Source organism: Botrytis sinoallii, assembly GCF_014898435.1.
Source record: "Botrytis sinoallii strain Bc 23 chromosome Unknown BSIN_015, whole genome shotgun sequence".
Classification (NCBI taxonomy): Eukaryota; Fungi; Ascomycota; class Leotiomycetes; order Helotiales; family Sclerotiniaceae; genus Botrytis; species Botrytis sinoallii.
Window position 1 is genome coordinate 655,758 of NW_024066042.1, and position 21,749 is coordinate 677,506.

Here is a 21,749-nt window from a genome sequence, read left to right on the forward strand (position 1 = left end):
GAATTGTTTTGTGTGTAGTTCTAGTGTTGTCTGATACAATTAAACTCTAATGATAAGATGATGAGTATTGATAGAAGTCTAGCTTGCTACGAATATTGATCTTGTCAGGTAGAGTTTGTATATGAGAGAACACTAGGTCGGTACTTAATGGATGATATATACATCAAAATCACGTAGCATTTATACCACTTTACGAGCACTTGTTCTGAAATTCACGAACAACGGTACATTTGCATTGTAAAAATTATCAAGCAATATATCTACACAATTTTGTCTCCCTATCATCCCACTACTATCGCGTTCATTAGGGAATGGGCCACACAGAAAGAAATTTGAACAGAGCATGAAAGGAAAATAGAACTTCTCAAAGAATCTGGACTTTCGCTTGAATATATACAAAGGAAGTATTCTTTTGGCTTTGTTTTTTTTTTTCATGAACAATGAACGTTTACTGAAACGTACAATGCATTTGTTTTCCCTTTCATGATTTCTTCATAAAGAAATCGTTGTTCTTTGTTAAAGAACAGATACATATACTTCCATCAATACAGATGTCGAACAATTCCATTCTTTTACTCACGCATATCTTTTCAACGCAACAGAACAAGAATAACTCGAGTAAGTAAATTGTTTATTTTATACTATCATACTTATACATATATTTCATCACTTCAATCACAACTCTTAAACAATTATACTAGCGCTGGTCGCATAGAAATATTTTCATCATTTCATACACGCAAACGAAAGAAGAGAAAAGCAAAACAGAAACAAAAGCAAACATGGGAAATAATAAAAACAGACGTAAGAACTCCAATTCTGGTGGTGGTGCTAATGATTCTAGTCCCAGACATAACAATAAGAAAGGAGGAGAAAGAGATAAGGGAAGAAATCACAAGAGCGAAAATGAAGGAACTCACAATAAAGGTAGAGTCCCCCAAGAATTCTTGGAATGTCGTATCTGCGAGGGCAAATACCATTGGGAATCCGATTGTCGCAAGAATCCCGCGGGAGAGGGGAAGAGAGGAAGGGATTCGCCAGAGTGTAGAGAGTGTGGGGGAAATCATTGGGAAGATCAGTGTCGAACTTGGAAATCGAAAAATGGTGGGAGTGGGAATGGGAATGGGAAGAATGATAAAGGGAATGGAAATGGACAAGGAGACTCAAGTTCCAGCTCCGATTCCGATTCGGGAGAATGTCTCGCGCCAACCGGTGAAGATATCACCCCCTTCTTCCCCAATGGTAAATATCCCAACCGGCCTTGCAGAAAATGTAAAGAGTCGGGTCATTGGAATAATGCCTGTGAGAAAGAGGGGTTTCATCCCATCACGAACCCAAACCCGGGTGCGCCGCGCGCACGAAAAGTCGCTTTCCCAGATGGTCAGAGTAGTGGACAAATCGACTCGGCATATGTTCAATATCGTGCTCCGCAAGAAACACAAGGCAGGATGTGTAGTAGCACCGCAAGCCCGTCTGTGAATTTTGGACATGCAAAGCAGCGTTTTGAGGACGGATATGGAGTTTGAGTATGAGTATGAGGATGAGTATGCCGATCCTCGGTATTCTAATTATCAGACTCCGAATCCAAATCCAAATCAAAACCAGAACCCAAACTCCATCCGCGAAACCGATACCCCCGACTACCTTCCCCACTCTTCTCACCCCCAACCCTATCTCACCCACCCTGCAACCCCCAACCCCGACCACCCCGACCACCCCGATTCCAGCATCTACCAAGCGCGCTACCGCTCATCCACCTGCACACTCTGCCACGGCAGCGCGCACAAATCCGGGGACTGCGTTACCTATCGATGGCTCCTGCCTCGCACGCACAGCGAATGGCGCGCCCATTCGAATCTGCATCATCCATCCAACACGATGTATCCGCGACCCCACGGCTACTGGAAAGGGGATCCGATGAAAATCCCGAGTGCGAATACGTATATCTGGCCGCATCCGGAGAATGTGTTGCAAGGAAGGTATTGGGGGGAGAATGGGTGGGAGGAGGGGGGGAGAGGGAGAGAGGTGTGGATTGGTGAGGATGATGGGGAGGGGTGGGGGAGGTGGGGCATGGCGCCGGGTGGGATGGGAGGGGAGGAGAGTGGCGGAATGTGTAGGTTTGATGCGCAGGGGGATGTGGGGATGGTGGATATTTTGGATTGGGAGGTTAGGAGGGGGAGGGTTAGGAGGGGGAGGGAGGAGAGGGAGAGGAGGGAGAGGGAGAGGAGGGGTTGGAATGGTGGGTTTGGGGGTTGAGTTGTTTGTTTTTTTCTTCCTTTCTCATTTTTCTTTTCTCATTCCTCATTCCTCATTCTTGCTATTAATCAATTCAGCGACATGAAGCCACAAGATACAGATTCATAAAAGGTAAGATATTTTCATTCGTTTTCATTCGTTTTTCTTTCGTTTCGTTTTCGTTTTCTGTTGGATTTTCCCTCAACTCGAGGCTATTCTTATTACTTATTCTCATTACTCATTTTCACTTACTTACTTACTCATATCTTCTTTACGGAATATACTTAATATCCAATATCTAATATCCCTTCCTATACACTATTTCTATCTGACTCGATTATTTCTCGTCCTATTTCTCTCCTACATATTTCTCTCCTGCATATATATATATATATATACCACAATTAATTCCCGAGCTCCCTCCGTTCCTTAACCCCTCGATTCTCCTCCCCGCTAAAAATAATACTCTTGAATAGGTACTCGATATTGATATTTAGTTTCTTATATTTATTCTATTCTATTCTTTCACAATTACATCCAAATGCACATGTATATCTCCAGCTCACGGGAGCAGAATCAGAATCAGAATCTAAATCATATACTTCTTCATATCTCTCTCTCTTCTCTCTGCTCTCTTCTCTCTTCTCTCTTCTCTCTTCTTCTCTTCTCTCTTCTCTCTTCTCTCTTCTCTCTTCTCTCTTCCTCTCTTTAACAATCATTGATTTTCAATCCCATCTCTCCTCTCTCCCTCTCTCCCTCTCTCATAATACAAGTATTTTCATTTAAAATCCAAATCCAACAATAACAATATATAATAAAATCACAATCCACTATTTACTATCTAAAAGATCTCGAGGGAAAGATATAATACCATAATATGCTTCTAAAAACATAATACAAAACATCTTCATCTCATTCATCTCGCATCCTGTCCCATACATCTCATTCATACATCCCATCAAAAAGAATCACATATAGTTTCTTATTTTCTTAATTCAAATCACATCACATCATATTCCGACCCCGAGTTTCCTCTCCTATCCTCCAAATACCCAAACCCAACCACAAAAAAATTCCGCATCCGTCCAAGAACAAACAAACCCCCAACCCGACCCCAAGCCTTAAAACCCAAAGAAAACCCAAAGAAAATCAAAGAAAAACAAAGAAAAGTACAAAACCCACACTCCCCTATCCCAAATGTTCAAACCCGCCTCTAGATATTTCATTATCTCTTTTCTTTGTTATGGGAATAATGAAATATAAATGGGGTTAGTTGGTTACCTATCTTATCTTGTCTTGTATTTGGTAAAGAGGGAGGTGGTGAGGAGGTAGCGAGGGAGGTAAAGAGGAAAAGAGGAAAAGGTAAAGAGGAAAAAGATATGTAGATAGATGTATATTTTATAATTGTATTTTATGGTTATACGATCCATATGTGTATTTGTCTAGGTATTTAATTACGATTTTCGCAAACGAAGGAAAGAATTTCGTAGATACGAGGGATTGTGAATACGAAAGGTGGTCTTGCTCATCTTAGTTCAGTTCAGTTCAGTTCAGTTCGAATTACCTATCTCTTTTCCATCCCATCCCATCCCATCTCAAAGCAAACACACCACACCACACCACCACCACACCCACCTCAAAATGCGACCAGGAAGCATCCTCCACAACTACCGCGGTCCCACGCCCGACACCGGCGGGACGCCCAACCCCCCACCCAACCCGCGCGTCCCCATCCGACAACGCAGCTCCTCCAGCACCATCAAAGCGATCCCGCGCCGGGGCCAAACGCTCGCCGACGAGCTCCGCGATTTCTCCAGTTATGGGAATTCTCCCACATCGACACCTTCTCCTCCCGCTTCCGAAGACGAAGCGAATGTCCCGAGGAAAATTCTCCCCGAGACCCCCCGCGAACTGGAGGCGCGTCGGCAAACAGAGCGAGCCCTCGAAAAACACAATCATTATATCAAAGAGCACAACGTGCGCACAGATGTTGCATTCCAAACCCCAGCCTCAGCCCCTGCCCCAGAAAATACTCCCGCATCTGCACCACCCCCGCTCTCCAAAGCCCAAAAACGATTTTCCCAACCCGATAAACCGAAAGTCGCACAGCCATCTCCGGCAGTGCCTTTACCCAAAGCTCAGAATCGGGCTTCGCAGCCCGAAAACACGGGAAGCAAGGCAAAGATCTCTGTGGAAGAATTCATAGCCAACGCAAAGAAACGAGTTTCCCAGACCAAGAACACGGGAAGCAAGGCAAAGGCACCTCCAGCCGTCCCTCTATCCAAAGCTCAGAAACGAGCTTCGAAGCCCGAAAATACCGGAAGCAAGGCAAAGTCATATCAGCAACCTCCGCGATCTGCCGCTGCGGGCGGCCGAAACATGCCTGTTGCTGAAGCAGAAATGGCGCCGCGTCGCGTGCCTGCTCCCGTTCAGACGGTAAAGCCGCCTCCACTCTCCGATGGGTTTTTTGCGACCGTCTCGCGAGAGTATGGGTGGGATTGGTTGTGGTGGCTGATCGTTCCACTTGTTCTTGTTGTTGTTGCCTTTTATGCGAGTCGGTGGGCTCAGGAAAATGAGCTTGTTAGGGAGACGATGAAAATGAATGCTGAGGAATCGTTGAAGAGCAAGTTTAAGGTCAAGGCCGAGAGAGCGAATGGGGATGCGGTGGTTGAGATTGCCTCTGCTATCAATGATATTGCAAAGATATCATTGGATGAGAATGGAATTCTTGAGAAATTAACCGATAGTCCCTTTAATCAAGCCGTCCTACCTATCGAAGCACTCCGAAAAGAAGTGGTGGAAGGCGAAGGAAAAAAGTCTCAACCTCTCCTCCGGTCAATCGATAAGTTTGTCGAAAAGAATCGAGAAGTCGATCACGCGTGGCGTTCTTTCCTTGCACAGCAAGTTGAAGCAACTGCGGAACTCACAGGTATATTTGATGGGTATGCCATGAATGCTGATTTCGAAGAAGATCATCCGAATTGGATAAGAGCTGCTCACAACATCACACATCATGACTTCACCGACATTCCACAAAAAACATATCGTGAAGGCGAACAAATTCTCTGTCATATACTCGGGAAGAAAGACGGGCCCAATTGTCCTTCGATTGGTAAAATGCTTATAGATGTTTACAATGATCTCAAGCGAGGACTTGAAAAGCCCGCTATCAAGATTCCACCAAATACATTCGAGACATACTCAGCAGCGACGGCTGACATAGCAAAAGCCATCAAGTCAGTACTTAAGAGATGGGAAACCGCAGCGGACAGAATTGAGGCAGCAAGAGTAATATATAAGGACGAACATGCTATAGGAAATGTAGAGAGAGTGGATGAATCGTTGGAAAAGACCTCGAGAGCTCTAACCGATACAATGTGGAGCCCAGTGGTAGAGCGAATGAGAACTCCAGAATTTCCAACAGCTATTAGAAGACTGGCAGAGGCGAAAGTTTGGATAAAGAAGTTACAATGAGTTTGCCTTGCAATTTGATGTTCTTGGGGTATTTTCCTCGCGTGGAAAATAGAAAATGGGGCTCAGTGCTTTTCGGCGTTATGGATTGACTTTGTCCTTGATGCGAGTTCATAGGACTATTGGCTTGTAGAAACTATCTAGTTTACCAAATTGTAGTACTTTACATATATTGATTATTGAACTAGCACCTACCATATGCGAATCCTTTGGTAGATGAGTACATGGTACTTGAATGCATATACGTCTGCAGAGTGGGCGAGAGCCAGTTTACCAATGGGCACTGTTCGCACACACAGCTATGCGAGATCGCCTAGATAACTGGCCATCCAATCTGAGTGATATTAGCCAAATCGGAGCTCATGAAAACACAATCTTTGGAACAATTGGTCAGCTCGTCAGCCAAGTTCGAAATGTTTCGGTTTCGTTTATGGTTGTGAAGCGGTTTGATGGATAATGACCAGAATTTTCGCCTTGCGATGAGGACCTGCCTGAATGATTCACGCATATGCAAACCCAGCGGTGTGGCAGCAAATAAAACGATTCTCTGCAAGGACGATGGAAAATAAAAGCGGGAAGGAAAGAAGGATAGTTCAGGTTCATGACCAAATCTGTCTCCTTGCATTCTGGATGGATAGTTGGTTGCATTGCAGCCGAACGAACTGCAAGACATCTCCAATCAAATGAAGGAATTTGAGCAAAGATCTGAGGAGTGAGATAGATAAGATAACGAGAAGATATACGAAGTACATTGACGTCAAAAAAGGATTGATTCGAGAATCTGCGGGTAATCACCCGCCTTCCCATCACATTCTCACATTCATACTTATGATCCAAAATCACACCAGGTATTCGTCATATTAAAATTATACTTCTCCGCGGCGAGAAAATTGCGTTGGGCGAGGGCTGAGAAGTGGAGAGAAAGAATGTACTCAGGGCACAATAGAAGAGGGGAAACGAAGAGAGGCAAAAAGCAGGGTCTTTACCCCTAATGCTACCCCGGATTTCTTTGACAAGATAATACCTCAATTGAGCAATGTCCATGCATATTGACTCTTGAGCTAGGAGAATAGTTTCCAAAACAAGGCTCATCCCGTAGAAAATCGAAAATCTAATCGTCGTTCATTCTTCGGGTACGGATTATTTTGTACCACGTAAAAGTGCGAGGGGGAAAGCTTGAGCCATGGCCCATGGCATGGCCATGAGATGAGGGACTTTTTTGATTTTGTTGAATCTGGAAGATTCTATCGCCTATGATGAAGGGGTAATTCGTATAAGTATGAGATTTAGGTGAATTTTTTGGTTGAAGTGCCTAGGTAGGTAATAAGATCCAGTAATGGGTCATAGAAACTTCCATATGGGCTAGCTAAGAATATTTTCATTGGCCGCAAAGCAAAGCAGAGCAGCGCAAAGCAGAATAAGATTGGTTCTTCGGTCCAAAATAAATCTTTGGTTCATGTGGATGTTGCAAAACAGAGTTCTTTGGGAACAATGAGACATTGAAATGGCGGTATTCCGAATTTGCAGTCCAGATCAATTCCATGGTGAAGAGACACGGAAATGTGTATGACAGGACGGAAAGGATCAATTCTCATGAAGTAATAATTATAAGAAATGGCGACATGGCATTGAAAAATTTCAAGACAGTTCAAGGTAAACCATGATGTGGTTAGGTAATGGGAAATGGTTTGAGAAGCAAAATTTCTCATTGGTTCAAGATTCTGAATTCATATTGATGGGGTAAGAAAAATCAATCTCTGTTCTTTTTTTTCCTCCTCGGTGCTCAGGAGGATGGATAAGGATCTCGTGATTCTTTGATTTGATATCATGAATTCATGGTAAGTTAGAGGTTGGTATTGATAGTCTGATAGTCTGATAGTCTATACCAAAAGCAGATTTGATGTCAAACTTCGAATGAGTAGTAAGGAGTGAGGAGTGAGTAGTAGTAGTTAAGAAAGAGCAAGGACATTGATTGATACGAGGTGATACAACATGATACATGATATATGATACAACATGGTCGATTTCTCTCTACCATTGGGTAACGAGGTTCCTAATAAAGCTTTCATCGATCTGTATCTCAACCCGATTTATCGAAAGAAACAATTCGGTATCAACACGTGTTGATGACACCACGTGGAGGTCATCTAGAAAAGACAGTATAATAGAATCCTTCTCATTGGTTAGATGGCAACGACCTTGAGAGTTCTCCATACCAGAGTAGACACGAAAAGGGAAGCATTCATTCCAATCTCCACTTGTAGACTGTAGTGAGTGGGAATGGCAATGCCTGCCATACGAGTGAGTTAATTTACTCGTACATGTACATTGTAAAGGATGACTTGGCAAATGTTGCGATGAGTTATGGAGAGTACAAGCACAAGTACGGTAGTAAGGGTTAGATGATTGAAATAGCATCACATTTCAAATAATGGGACGAGCAACACAGACAAAATACATACGGAGTTGATACGATTTTCCCATTGGCCTCCAAACAGAACATCCAGATTCCAGATTGTGCTTTGAATGGATGGAAGGACGATACTATTACTAATTCCCAAAGTCTTAGACCGCATGGTGCACCGTCTGCTTGCACATTTCACTAATTAGTCAAATTAGATGAAGTTCTTTTTCATCATCCGATGCCGCAAAACTCTATTACGAAGTAGGTCCCGCCTTATCTACAATTTGTGGGGAAACCATGGTGGATTGAGCGACGGAAGGGATTTGATATAAAAATACTTTTTTTTCCATGCCAGGTAAAAATTGTTCGCGAGTGATATATGTGGCTGGCAGTGAGTGACTGTGTATGCATGTTCAAGTAGGTCACTCAATTGGAAGGTAAAGTTTGATGAACGAGTACAATCGACGAGTACAATCGACGAGTACAATCGACGAGTACAGTATTAAACCAAGTAGATCTCATGAACATTGCAGGTGCATCTAAATAAGAAGCATTATACCCCTCCCTATGTAGCAGGTACATGTACATGTTACACTATCAGAAGTATATCATGGACAACTCCAACTGCCGTAGCCATCAAGGTTGTGAGAAGAAGAAGAGGAAGAAGAAGAGGAAGAAGAAGAGGAAGATTGATTGATCGAACTACTCTTAGCCTTATCTCTCTCTCTCTCTAGAACAAAGGGGACGGGGCAAGATCCTTTCGAATGGCTTGTGGAGACTGGTGGGAGATAAGTGTAGTGTAGAGTATAAGGTCTAGTAGGCAAACTATCGAGACTATCTACGATGGACGTATATATCATTAGATCATAAGGACATTGCACGTGGACCGAGTCATGAAAGATTAAATGTACCTACTTTGGTACACTTGTTGAACCAATCCCCTCTTCTTTTCTCATTACACTTTACACTTTTCACTCCTAGTGACAAGGGATTTACGTGTGTATACATACATATATACTTGTACATATATACATGTAATCATTATACATCCATCTTCCTTTCCCGGTGAGGGCAGTACCTACCTATCACATCGACATTTCAATAACCTTCTTTACCCATCCATTCCTACTCGGTATACAACATACCCAGTACACGGAGTATATAACATTTGAAACAAACCTCGGAAGGAAAGAATTTTATAAACGCTTTCCTTTATCTTTTCTTCTCGACTCTACTCTACTAAAATATTGCCCCTCGATATCAACCTACATTCCATACCCAATTAGGATCTCACAGCTTTTCACGCTTCCAAGTTCCAAGCGTGTTCCAACTGCTACACATCTCTTGTTTCGTTACATAAGAAAAGCATCACTCTTCGTACTGCATTTTTCTCGTACCACCGCACAAATCATCCCACGACACAGACATCCACAATTATCTTTCACTTGGTACAAGATTTCCTCTTGAACTCTACATCTTCCTATCTCTCTCGAGATACCCAGAACGATTGACCAGGGAAAAAAGGAGGAAGAAAAAAGACAATCACTCATTACACGAACACGTATATCCACTCCTCCTTGACAACAAAAGGAGAAGCTGCTGCAAGGGAGAAAGAAAAGAAAGAAGCTTCAATCACTTGACTTCCCCCCTCCCCCCGTTTCGTTACATGAGAGAGGATTTATTGAATGAATTGAAAGCAAACAACAACTTCACCGCTTTAAAAAAAAAAACTAATCGGATAAAGAAAAAGATAATTACCCGATTGGATCAATCTTAGACGCAAAAAGTTTCCAACATCACGGAAACTCATCCCATCTTTGGTAATTCATTACATTAGCAGTCCAGGCATTTTCCCCAAGTCCTTTTTGAGGTCATTCGCAAACGAGGGCTGAGGTGGTGTCACTGGGTCTAGTAGTCTATAAGTTGAATAACTCGAGATCGAACACTTTCGAACTCTACCAGGATATTTATTAACCCAAAAACAAAGAAAGGACTTGGCATTTGTGATCGACGTACAGCATTGCATTTCGACCCATCTATTCAATTCGACCATTAGATTCATATTTGTCGAGCGCAGGTTCTCACCAAAGGCATTGATTCGTCGGTACCCCCTTTCAGGAACCTTCTCCGCTTCCATTTCCTCGTTTGTCTGAAGGAGCAGCAAGGGTTCAATTGGACTTTCCGTACAAGTAAACAGTAATTTCCATTTCGTCTAAAGTTGGGAGTAACTCGGAAAGAGAGAGATTTCAGCCACAAATTTCATCTGGAGGAAAAACACAAAAAATTAGCCTTGCATCATTGCTTGTTATTCAAAGGCAATAGATCGTCTGACAATTAATCATATCATCCAATGCCCTCAGCAACGCCGAGGGCTACCCTCGCCATCAGACCTCGACCTTCCGAACCACCACAACCCATAAATCGCAAACACGCACCTTGCACTTCATACCCCGAAAGTTCCCCTCTTGATAATTTCTCTTTATATAATCCTCCTCCAACTCTTTCAGATCGTCCATCAAAACGATCCATGATCACTCCATCGAAAACTATCGCTGTCGTCAATTCCTCCGGACGACAGGCTGCATCATTTATCCGCGTTGCTAGTGCAGTGGGCTATAATGTACGAGCTCAATTACGAAATCTTGATGGGATTGTAGCGTCTGAAATTTCTTCACTTCCAAATGTTACTGTTCTAGTAGGCGACCTCTTCATCAAACGATCTTCATCATCATCGCCAACGTTAGATCCCGAGACTACCAAACTAAATGATGCGCTCATTCGAGATCTTTTCCATGGAGCGCAATTAGCATTTATCAATACTACATTCTGGGGTGATGAATATGCTATTGGTTGTGCTTTGGCCGATGCAGCTGCAGCTGTTGGGATAGAGCATTATGTCTATTCATCTATGCCCAATCACTCCGTCGTCTCCTCTTCATGGCCATCATTACCTCTCTGGTCCGAGAAATACGCAGTCGAAACATATATCCGAACCAAACTCCCTTCTCTCCCGTCAACATTTCTCTACACTGGAATTTATAACAACAACTTCACATCGCTACCATACCCATTATTTTGCATGGCCCTTCAACCCGACGGTTCCTTTGAGTGGCAAGCTCCTTTCCATCCAGATGTACCTTTACCATGGCTAGATGCCGAACATGATGTTGGACCCGCAGTTTTACAAGTATTCAAAGATGGACCACCAGCTTCTTCCTCGAATCCTCGTCGCATACCTCTCGCTTATGAGTTTCTCTCTCCCAAACAAGCTTGCGCCGCGTTTTCCCGCGGTGTCGGTCGTCCGGTAAAATACAAACATAATCCTACTATTGAAGTACGAGTTAAGATTCCAAGAGGATATAAAGATCAACTGGTCGCATTGGAACAAATGTATTCATTAGGACGCTCAGATCCAAGACGCCAACCTCCATATTTTGCCGAGCAGGAATTAGAAGACCAGGTACCGGAAGAAGCGATGAAGTTATGGGAAGGATATCGAGGATTGGAGGAATATGCTCGGGAAGTTTTCCCGCTGGAAGAAGCCGCCAATGGATTGACGTGGATGGTGGAGGATAACTACGATGATAGGACGTATACGCACAACGAGGTTACGAATGGAGGAACCGATGACAATGCAAGCTATGAGGAAGAAGATGACGATGATGATGGATTGACTATAGGTGGAGGTCTGGGTGCATCGGGCGAAGCCACACCGGCGAGAAAGGAAGAAACGTGGCTCGCATGAAAGAACCTCGACTTTGAAACTTCAAGAACGATTGGGTGATGTGTACTAGATCTACAGATTCACTTACGATTTTCAACGATATAACGGCAGACGCACACAAAACAAAAGCGCAGGAAAAGTTCTTGCAATTGCATGGGAATATTGCATATACCTACTTTATTTACAACTTCATGCAACATCAGATCTCAGCAACTCGACATTTCACATTTCAACACGACATTACGCAGCGCAACAAAGACTTCAATACTCCAATATCACAAAAGCGAAATCCTTACATTATATGCCATATATCGTAGGAGTCTTTTCTCCTCTCCTCTCTCCTCTTCTCGCCCCAGAACAAAATCACAACAAAAGAATCACGGATAGCATATTGCATTGCATTGCATGGACGGGCAGGCGGGCAATGGTGGGGCTGGCGGACGGACGGATGGGCATGGAGTCATACAATCATATTCATATTCAAATTCAAATTCACATTCATATTTATATTCAATTTAAAATCAAATTTGCCATTCAAAATATGTACATACATATATACATACACACAGAACTCGTGAAATTAAGTAGATGGATGGATGGACGGGTGTTGTATTAAAGGACTCACTTGTAGAATTTATCGATTATTCAGGGATGGGAGATAGGAGGGAGATGGGAGGAGATAAAAGGGGATGGGGATGTAATTTCTGTCTGGTTGAGGGGGAGGCTATGTGTGTGTGGATTGATGGATTGCATCATGGCTCTGAAGTAGCTTGTATAGGTACCTACTTATGGATGAATGGATTAATCAATGAATAGGTAGCGAGTGAATTGAGTTGATCTGAACTGAGTTGAGTTGTTGAGTATAGAGAATGTATATATATATATATATATATATATATAGCTACCTAGGTAGATATATATATACGTATATGATTTGATTTTATATAATATAATATTATATTGATATACAATGAGTATCTATTTATCTATTTATCTATTTATTATTATTCATTTATATATCTACTCATCTACTCATCTATATTCAAATCCTAAATCCCAAATCTTAATAATAAATACTACATCCGACTAAGAGTTGAAAAAGATGAGATAAAATAAAACAAAATAAAACAAAATAATATGAAATAAGTTTTTAACTTTTGAACTTTTTAATTTCTTAACATTTCGATATTATAAATCTCTATACAGAGATACAGAGATACAGAGATACAGATATACAGATATACAGATCTAGAAATCAGAATCTAGAATCTAGCAATCCTAATCATCAGGATTCGATTCGCATCCCACGAAACAAGAATCAAATTCGAGTTCCATAAGATACTTGAGAATCGAATCTTATTCACCGTGCTTCAAGAGTTAAGTTATTAATCAAGTCAGTCCAAGTATATTTTACGATTTCTAGTTTAGTTGGGTTCCAAGATCATTAAAATCGATATCAATATCAACAATCATATCAGGATTCAGTATTAACATATATCTACAAATTCATATCCATCCACAAACAAGCAACAAGTTGCGCAAAGGTAGAGAAAATAATGATAAGTAGAATTTCATATATATAATAATACCATACGACAGCCACCATATCCTATCGTATCGAGAGAGTGAGTGAGGTATTCCCAATTAATACATTCAAACATTACTAGTACCAGACATTCCATCCCATCCCCATCCCATTCCATACAAAACCGCAGCGCCTCTCATCAATACTCCGCAGAGCTATTTCCACCAAGATCCAAATCCATAACTAAATCCTACAAACTTCCAAATATCTCAACATCATACTCATTCTCTCTTCATAAAAGCAAACTTGCTTTCCATTCTGCTAATCCCTTCATTGTCCCAATATATTCAATATAGGCATCGGGCCTAACACAAACGTAACCCGGTTCATTTAAAAACCCATACCTCTCATGTAGAATACCTGCTTCATCATAAATTCCCTCTCCTCCTTTTTTCTCTCCACCCACGATCCTATGGATCCTTAACCAACTTTGTTCCTTTTCCGGAAAATCTGTTCCAACCGTCTCTAACAAATCCTGTGCATCCATTGACTCTCTCCCCAATCCTGAAAAGAGTAATAAATGATGCGTTGGCCCCTTGAATAATGAGTATAGATTCGTCTGCTCTTGAGTATCAGGTAAGACTATTTTCCCATCAGGTGCGCGATCACCTCCTCTTCTGGGGCCATAATATGCACTTGCAGTTCTACAAATCGACGAATGTCGATATCGTATTCCCAGTTGAGTGATGAATCGATATCTCCTAGCGCGATTTGCACCCTTTTTGAAAGCAATCGGGGCCATCCATGGGAAGAGAGTGTTGCGTAAATAGAGATAAATGGGATTGGTTGTGGCCATGAATTCGAAGACCTGGTCTGTACCCTTCAAGAGATTGACGCCCACACGACGTCGTTCAATACTATAGGAGTCGAGAAAACTTTCTTTCCTTTGGTTTCGAAGAACAGCGCCGAGTTTCCAGCCGAGATTGACGGCATCCTGGATACCTGTGTTCATCCCCTGACCACCAGCCGGCGAATGGATATGCGCTGCATCTCCAGCAATGAATATACGACCATTGCGAAAGGAATCGGCAAGCCTATGATGGAGTTTAAATCTTGTAATCCATATAGGAGGATCCTCAAGTTCAATATCCCCCCTAGCAAGTCTTTTGAAAGCTTCTCCAAATTCTTTAAGAGTAGGTACATCATCTTTGGCCTCTCCGTAAGTCGATTCATCTTTCTTAGAATTAGGAACACTTAATACAAGTCGGTGCACACCATCTTTGAGTGGTAAACACATCATGAATTCATTCCCCATGAATAACGTCAATCGATCTGATGCATACTCCCATTTTAGCTTCACGTCTGCCAATATGAAATCCGATTGGTATGCAGAGCCTTCGAATTTCAAATCGGCCGATTTCCGAACCATTGAATGAGATCCGTCACATCCAACAATGTATTGACAGCGAATCTCTTCCTCGTCTGATTCTTCGTAGCCATCTTGCCTTACTTGTTTAACCCGAACTGAAACACCATTATTGTCCTGAACAATGGACGTGGCTTTTGTTCCCCTCTCCACTTTGCTTCCATATTCTTCTAATTGTTTTTCAAGACATGCTTCTGTCTCGCCCTGGCTGAGAAAATAAGGTCCTGAATACTCTGTGTCGAGTACACCCATGTTCTCCCGGGTGAGATCCATTTCGAATGCATTCTTCTTGTTGACGTAGAAACTTAAGCCGAGATTTTGTTTGCAGAGAGGGAGGAGATTCGATACGAGAGAGGCATGTCGGGAGAAAAGTTCCATGGAACGAGTGTGAAGGACGAGAGCGCGAGAATTAGGGGACTGGGTGAAGAGAGGATCGATTAGGATAAATGGGATTTTCTGAAGAGAAAGTTCGAGGGCCAAAGTGAGGCCGGTAGGCCCTGCACCCACGATGAGGACTGCAGTTGATCGCATATTGAGATAAGGTCGATAATTGATGCGAAGCTGAGTGTGAAGGGAGAGGTATCTTGAGATCGTATAACAGATGCGGGGTTATTCCACCTTGCTTGTTTGATACTAGCTAGTTAATAGAAAACAGAGAAGAATGGAAATGAAGAGCCAAAGAGCATGTCTTGGGATATATATATTAATATCTGCCACTTCGAAACCTCTACCTACCTTTAACAATAATCCATCACATATGGAATGCTCAATAGACACAAGGTCACACAATCGGGGTCTATTGACACCGTGTAGATGGTGCAACACATCCTACATCTAGACATGACATTATGTGCATCCCGTACTTTCGAGACTAGAGATAAAACAAGCATCTCACATGCTAAGATTGGCTAGTAGTATAGTCTTGATAGCTTTCTTTCTACCGCCGTCTCACTTCAGATGGCAATCGAGAAATAGACATGTCGGGAATTTTCGTTTCGATGATGCCGATGATTTTTGCTGCATGAGGTTAACGCGCTGACATCGGAAGGGATGTTTAGTCCGATATTACGTAACCCCACATGCCCCTCGAGCCCCTCGAGCCTCGTCACCCCGCCGACTTAAGTCGACATAACCCTAAACATTTTCTTGCGATCTCATGTTTGAGATGACTAGTTACACTGCTACTGCATCATGATTAAGCCGTTCAAACGTTTCGATGGAATACCGCATAACTGGCATTCAGCCGGTATATTCATCTCAACTTACAGATCAGCCACATTGTGACTCGAGTGTGTCAGTTGATGCGAAGATTATTTGTCAGTTTACTTTTTCTCTAATAAAGAAGGCTTGAGGGCAGAAGTCCTGCACACCACTTCAAAAGTGCGGAGCTACTCTGTTCAGTGATAACAGTCCTATGTATGGAAGAAGATTAAGTTTGAGGCGAACTCAGCCTCTTGCACGGAAAGAAGCCTATTTTAATCCTTAATATTTGGTTGGTTGTCGATGCTGGAAGAAATCTTTCTGACTCACCAGATCTGTTGATTGGTTTGCAATATATGTCGGCGTTCAGAGGCGTACACATGTTGGCCACTTTTCCCGCTCGATATAACACGGGACAGATGTTCTGTGAGGCTGAGAACTGCCAAAATTATATATAGAGTCATCAAAGTTCTTCGCAATGCCAGCGCAATGCGTTTTTACCTTGAACATCTAATTCAATCTCATGATGAGCTCCATTCTTCCCGATCGTCTTTTGACAAATATCACCATAGAAGTTCCCAATAGCACAACTCAACATGGCAATAACCACATATTGTGCCTTCCTATTACCAGGAACTATTGGCCTTCAGTTGCTGCTGTTATCATTTTCTTTGCCACAAACTATTTAGCCCATGCAGCGACCGTTAGATCAAGCCCTGGAGACGACTCCCTTCTTCAGGGTTGTAATGCTCTGTTGGCTTTGTTTTTTCCGATGTCTGGTCTCCTGCGGGCTCTCAACGCTATTGTTCGACTCCCGATACTCGCCCGGAACGAGCTCGAAAAGGCATGCAGAGCCGGGGCATTATGTATGGTTGTTCGAGCACCTCACTGGAAACCTAAGCCGGGACAGAAATTTTCTGTGGGGGTAGTGCTTGAGGATGATATAGGCGTGGAGGATACAGATCCCGAGGAGCAATCTGGGCACGACTCTTCTCGACCTATAAAAGCAAACATGATAACATATCTTCCTTCATATGCCCGCGAACAATCATCCACGTGGATACATTTCGATTCCGTCTGGGCGAGATCGCGCGTGGACTTACGATTGTCGCGAGTACATGGTACATACGATCTTCCAGAAGGCTATGAGTTCGCTATAGTACCCCGCAATACCTTTCTGATTTCTCAAGTGGCTTCAGACACTTACGGAGATCTAAGGCTTAGTAGCAAGATTAGTGCTAGCTACAGTGCTCTTAAGGCGGTGGCCTCACTTATCCAGATTGTCGCTGCATTCACCACCCTTCTCTCCAATCGCCCAGATTTGATTAGCCGCTGGGGATACGCATCGTATCATCTTACAGTTATACCATATCTTGCCATGACTCTTGTTAACCTAATCTCCAATATGGTCTCTCCAGAGTATTCTTGCTTGTACATGATACGCAGCGAGACTATGGTTGAAGCAGAGAAATTGGGTGGAAGATTTGAAGGAGAAATAGCCCAAATGATTTCCCTCTTACCAAAAGATGGGATGCAAGTTGAGAATCCAGCATGGATTGGTCTTACCAAAAAAGACATTCAAAATTTATCCCTTGCACTTACTTCAACGGCTAGTGAGATGTATGTCTTGGATATGGCCATTTATCTATTTGATCTAATCACTGCAAGTAAGACAAAAACGAAGCTATCCGCTAAAGATGCCAAAATAATACATCTGGAAGTAGTCTCTCAACTTATTGCTTCTACTGCTCCTTCTACAAATGAACCCGAAACGAGCGCAACTCAGGCCAACCATCCTGCAGATCCATCTGGTGCATCATTGCCTAATGGTGGCAATGAGAACCCAGCGTTACAGGATGTTTTCTTCGACGATGAATTTAGTACGCAGTCTAATCCGAAGGACATCATAGCAAGGCCAGTGGGCACAACAGATGAGTACCAAATCCAAATTCCTCGTGCACCCAGGCGGTCATCAAGAAAAGGCCTATTATATACCATTCACCTGGCTATGGAAGATTTGTCATCTGTTCGGGGTGAGAAGACAAGTTCATTTTTCGCCATGTTGCAGAACATGAAGGTAAATAGGATGAGGCTTAAAGCCTACAAATTTGCCGACTCTTACATCAAACGGATCATGATTCTATATAATCTTGCATTGAAAGATCATATTATTCCAATAAGTTCAGGTGACTATGCAGAGTTCACTCCAGTTCGATCGGCTACAATCTACCATCCAAATTGTCATCGATTTCTCCGCTGGGATGACTTTGCTAATCCGCCCAAAAGCAATAAAGAAGAGTCCAATGCGATCCAACTCAGAGTACTTTCACCGATCACTGATAGTGAAGAGAATTGCCTGGCCGCATCTATTTCCAATGTGCGTACGCTACTTAAACTGCCGGAAAGATCCACTACGACTACTGCATCAATCGCCGAGCTCGAAGAGCTTCTTTACTCACCGACTATAACAAGAACAAGCGGACGAATGGGATGGGCTATACTAGTAGAAATTAGTATCGGAATTTGTGTTGTAGGTCTCTTCTTTGGGTTAATTGCGGGATTGACGAAATTTCATTCAGGCGAGAGTTCCGTAACTGAAAGAGGTATCATGATGACCTGGCTTGCTAGTGGCCTATATGGATTCTGTCTTCCCCTTCTCAGTACCCTTGAGCTTCTCAAGATCCTCTTTTTGTTTCCAATCTTTCTTTCTTTGTGTCTATCGGGTGCTCCCGACTACTATTGTTTTAGCAATGAAATTGTCAAAACGCTTCGAAACGAGGAACAAAGTGTGAATGGCGGTTGGAAAAAGAGGACTAAAAGGGCTTTCCGAGTGTATCTTAAAGTCGTGTCTAAAAAGATCGTGCCGGTATTTCCTAATTTTGGTCCTCAGCCAGCAGCAGCTCTCGTGTATGTGTTTGCTTTCATTCCCCTTGGGATATTCATCCCGCCTGTTTGGGGATTTGTGCTGGTAGGGAGGATGATTACGGAGTGGGGAGATTGTGTGAGATTATATTGATACTAGATCATGGTTCTATCTGGTTGCTTTAATACGTATATTAGTTGAGGATGAAAGGGAATATTGAGTCAAAGCTGCATTGATTCGGACCCAAACATCTGGCGTCTATGGAACATTTTTATGAGTGTCTTCTCAATTAGATAGCTTTTTAAACGAAGAGAATGAAATACAGATTTTCTTCTAGAACAATTGCTCGTTCAGATTCATTCATTTGTAATATAATGGTCTTTATAGCCAGAAAGGATAAAGCATTCATACTTTTCACTTCAAATCATGGAGAGCCAAGCAGTTCCAAACCCATAATTGACCTACAAAGAAGCCTTTTTCAGTGACTTTTACTCGATCGATAAAAGATGAATAATATGACCTAGCATCAACAACTAACTAATTCTTGATTAATTGTCACCAAAAACAGGAATTAGTAAAACACCACATTGAAAAACGAAAATACAAAGATGTACATCATTCCAAGCATCAGAAGAAGTCAGTCATCTCAGAGTACGCTCTCTCTCTCTCCCCCCAAGACTCAAAAAAACCACTGAGAAAATAACCACTGAGAAAGAAGGAGAGTAAAATTCACTTATAAAGCAAGATACAGATCCAATCCAATGATTCGATACAAGCCCTGGAAATTCAGTCTGACAGAATAGCATCTCAAAAGATATCCGGAATTGCGATCCTGTGTTTTTCGAACTACGAACTTTTCCTACTGGTACTGAGATCGATGAGAGAACAAAATACAAAACAAGCTGTACGATGATAACGACTATCTCATTAGACTATGTAGAATTTCTCTCAGAATAGAGCTTTTACTGGCCTCGAATTAACTTGCTCCTATGGTAAATATCCTTTCATTTTATTTGGAATCCATACTAAGATACTTGATAATTTAGAATAAACATTGTAACAGGATAAAGTACCGACGAATACGATTTGCCTGTCTGTATTCTCCCGAATAAAAAAAAACAGAGATGCTCTATATAAATAAGTATTCAACAAATATTGTAACTACACTCTATCAGCACCAAAATATCCCTAAAGCCCCCCTTTTTGTACATAAAAGGTATATAGTATCAAAAAGCCCAAACAAACATAAACATAAATCCGCATGCCGTCATGATCCCGCTGGAACCGAACCGAGCCGCTCAGTCCACCTGCCCTCTCCTTTTCTCCACCCACACAGCAAAAATCGAGTTCATCTATCCATCGCCCCTATCCATTTACACAAAAAACGCAAAAAGACACAAATTTTCAAGACAGACAAATGAGACAATTTAAAAAATATTCGAAAAAATGCAAAAACAAATGCAACTGCCGTGAATCGAACACGAACCTCCACCTTGGAAGGGTGGAATCCTAACCATTGGACCACAGAAGCTTGGTGAGGTTGTTGTATGGCAGAACAGAGTTGTTTTGACTTATACGTTATTTTACAATGGAAGGGTGTGAGTGCATGGAATGGTGGAAACAACGACAGACAAAGACAAAGACATGACAAAATGAGAAGAGATGAGACCTCGGTTACTTCTACTTTTCCTTTTTTTCAGAAGAATATTAATTCAAATATAATATCAAACATTCGAAACGAATTAGAGATGGTATTAAGAAAATCACATTTGTTTATTTCTTCCTCTTTAAATAAGTATAATGATAATTATTCATCCTTAAAATATCTCTCCAATAATACCTCCCCGAGCTCCCCTCCAACTATGCATACCCAGGAGTCAGCATAGTGGGGTGCACCATCACGTGCTCCACAACACCACACCCTTGCTATAGCCTTAACGAGCAAAACATGACGTGCATCTGCTCTGACACTTCTGAAGATTCCAGGTCTAAAGTAAATGAAAACAAAACACTTTTATTAGGATCAGAGTTAACTCTTTACATATACATATACATATCCAAATCACGTATTGAAATAAAAAGTGAGGTCAAAGCAGAAGATTAAGAGTTGAGGAATCAATCTTTTGGGAAATATATGATATGATTTGATGTGATAAAGTATGTTTATACGTAGTAGGATTCTTTCTACTCGAGTAAGCTGTTTCAAGGAGCAAGCTGTTTCAAGAAGAATTGCCATTCCCATTCACTACAGATTGTGAAGGCGAGAAGGAGGAAAGAGAAGGGCGAGGAGAGGAAAGAAAAGAAACATGAAGACTCTATAAGATTTCCCCTTTACAAGTTTCCTCTTACTCCATCCCTCCATTGATTGTATTTGCATAGGTAAATAGGTAGCTTATATGAGATAGATGTATAAGGAATAATCTGAGAAGGAGTATATATTCTCCAACTTCAGATCAAAAACCATACAGGTAGTATACATAGCTAGTATGTAATTCCACACACACTCTCTCATGATGATATGTATATGTATATATATATAAAGACAATCAACTTCAAGTCCCACAACACCTGCAAAGCGCATGTTTAATAGTACACAATATAATATAAAATCAATCTCACAATACAAGTAGCAATCATACCTAGTAGGTATTCACAAGTAGATAAATAGATAAAACACATATCACTTCCACTTACATCAGCACATATTTCACATCACATCACATTAGATAGAAGTCGAAGAGTCAGGATCTATCTTCGGACGATAAAAAGTTCCATGTACTACAGACACATTCTCGATGTACTACCTCCAAGTAAACGATAGGTAGCAAGCGATCTTACAATTCCAATAAGAATCCGGGGGTGAGAAATTTTGTAAGGCAAAGAAGCATGCATATGCATACC

At 41.9% G+C, this 21,749-nt stretch overlaps 5 protein-coding genes across 5 annotated transcripts; 4 read left to right on the plus strand and 1 right to left on the minus strand.

The window, feature by feature from the left end:
- Positions 1–782: 782 nt before the first annotated feature.
- EAF02_008214 (uncharacterized protein) lies at positions 783–2,256 on the plus strand (the record flags this gene model as incomplete). The annotated part of the gene is made up of 2 exons (XM_038904262.1): positions 783–1,471; positions 1,500–2,256. The coding sequence occupies 2 exons, from the start codon at positions 783–785 to the stop codon at positions 2,254–2,256; spliced, it is 1,446 nt and encodes a 481-aa protein (XP_038755984.1).
- Positions 2,257–3,876: 1,620 nt separating this feature from the next.
- Positions 3,877–5,709, plus strand: EAF02_008215 (uncharacterized protein; the record flags this gene model as incomplete). The annotated part of the gene is made up of 1 exon (XM_038904263.1): positions 3,877–5,709. One exon carries the CDS (start codon positions 3,877–3,879, stop codon positions 5,707–5,709), a length of 1,833 nt encoding a protein of 610 aa, XP_038755985.1.
- Positions 5,710–10,460: 4,751 nt separating this feature from the next.
- On the plus strand, positions 10,461–11,855 carry EAF02_008216 (uncharacterized protein; the record flags this gene model as incomplete). The annotated part of the gene is made up of 1 exon (XM_038904264.1): positions 10,461–11,855. The coding sequence occupies one exon, from the start codon at positions 10,461–10,463 to the stop codon at positions 11,853–11,855; it is 1,395 nt and encodes a 464-aa protein (XP_038755986.1).
- Positions 11,856–13,651: 1,796 nt separating this feature from the next.
- Positions 13,652–15,316, minus strand: EAF02_008217 (uncharacterized protein; the record flags this gene model as incomplete). The annotated part of the gene is made up of 1 exon (XM_038904265.1): positions 13,652–15,316. One exon carries the CDS (start codon positions 15,314–15,316, stop codon positions 13,652–13,654), a length of 1,665 nt encoding a protein of 554 aa, XP_038755987.1.
- A 1,195-nt stretch (positions 15,317–16,511) lies between these two features.
- On the plus strand, positions 16,512–19,001 carry EAF02_008218 (uncharacterized protein; the record flags this gene model as incomplete). The annotated part of the gene is made up of 1 exon (XM_038904266.1): positions 16,512–19,001. One exon carries the CDS (start codon positions 16,512–16,514, stop codon positions 18,999–19,001), a length of 2,490 nt encoding a protein of 829 aa, XP_038755988.1.
- Positions 19,002–21,749: the final 2,748 nt, after the last annotated feature.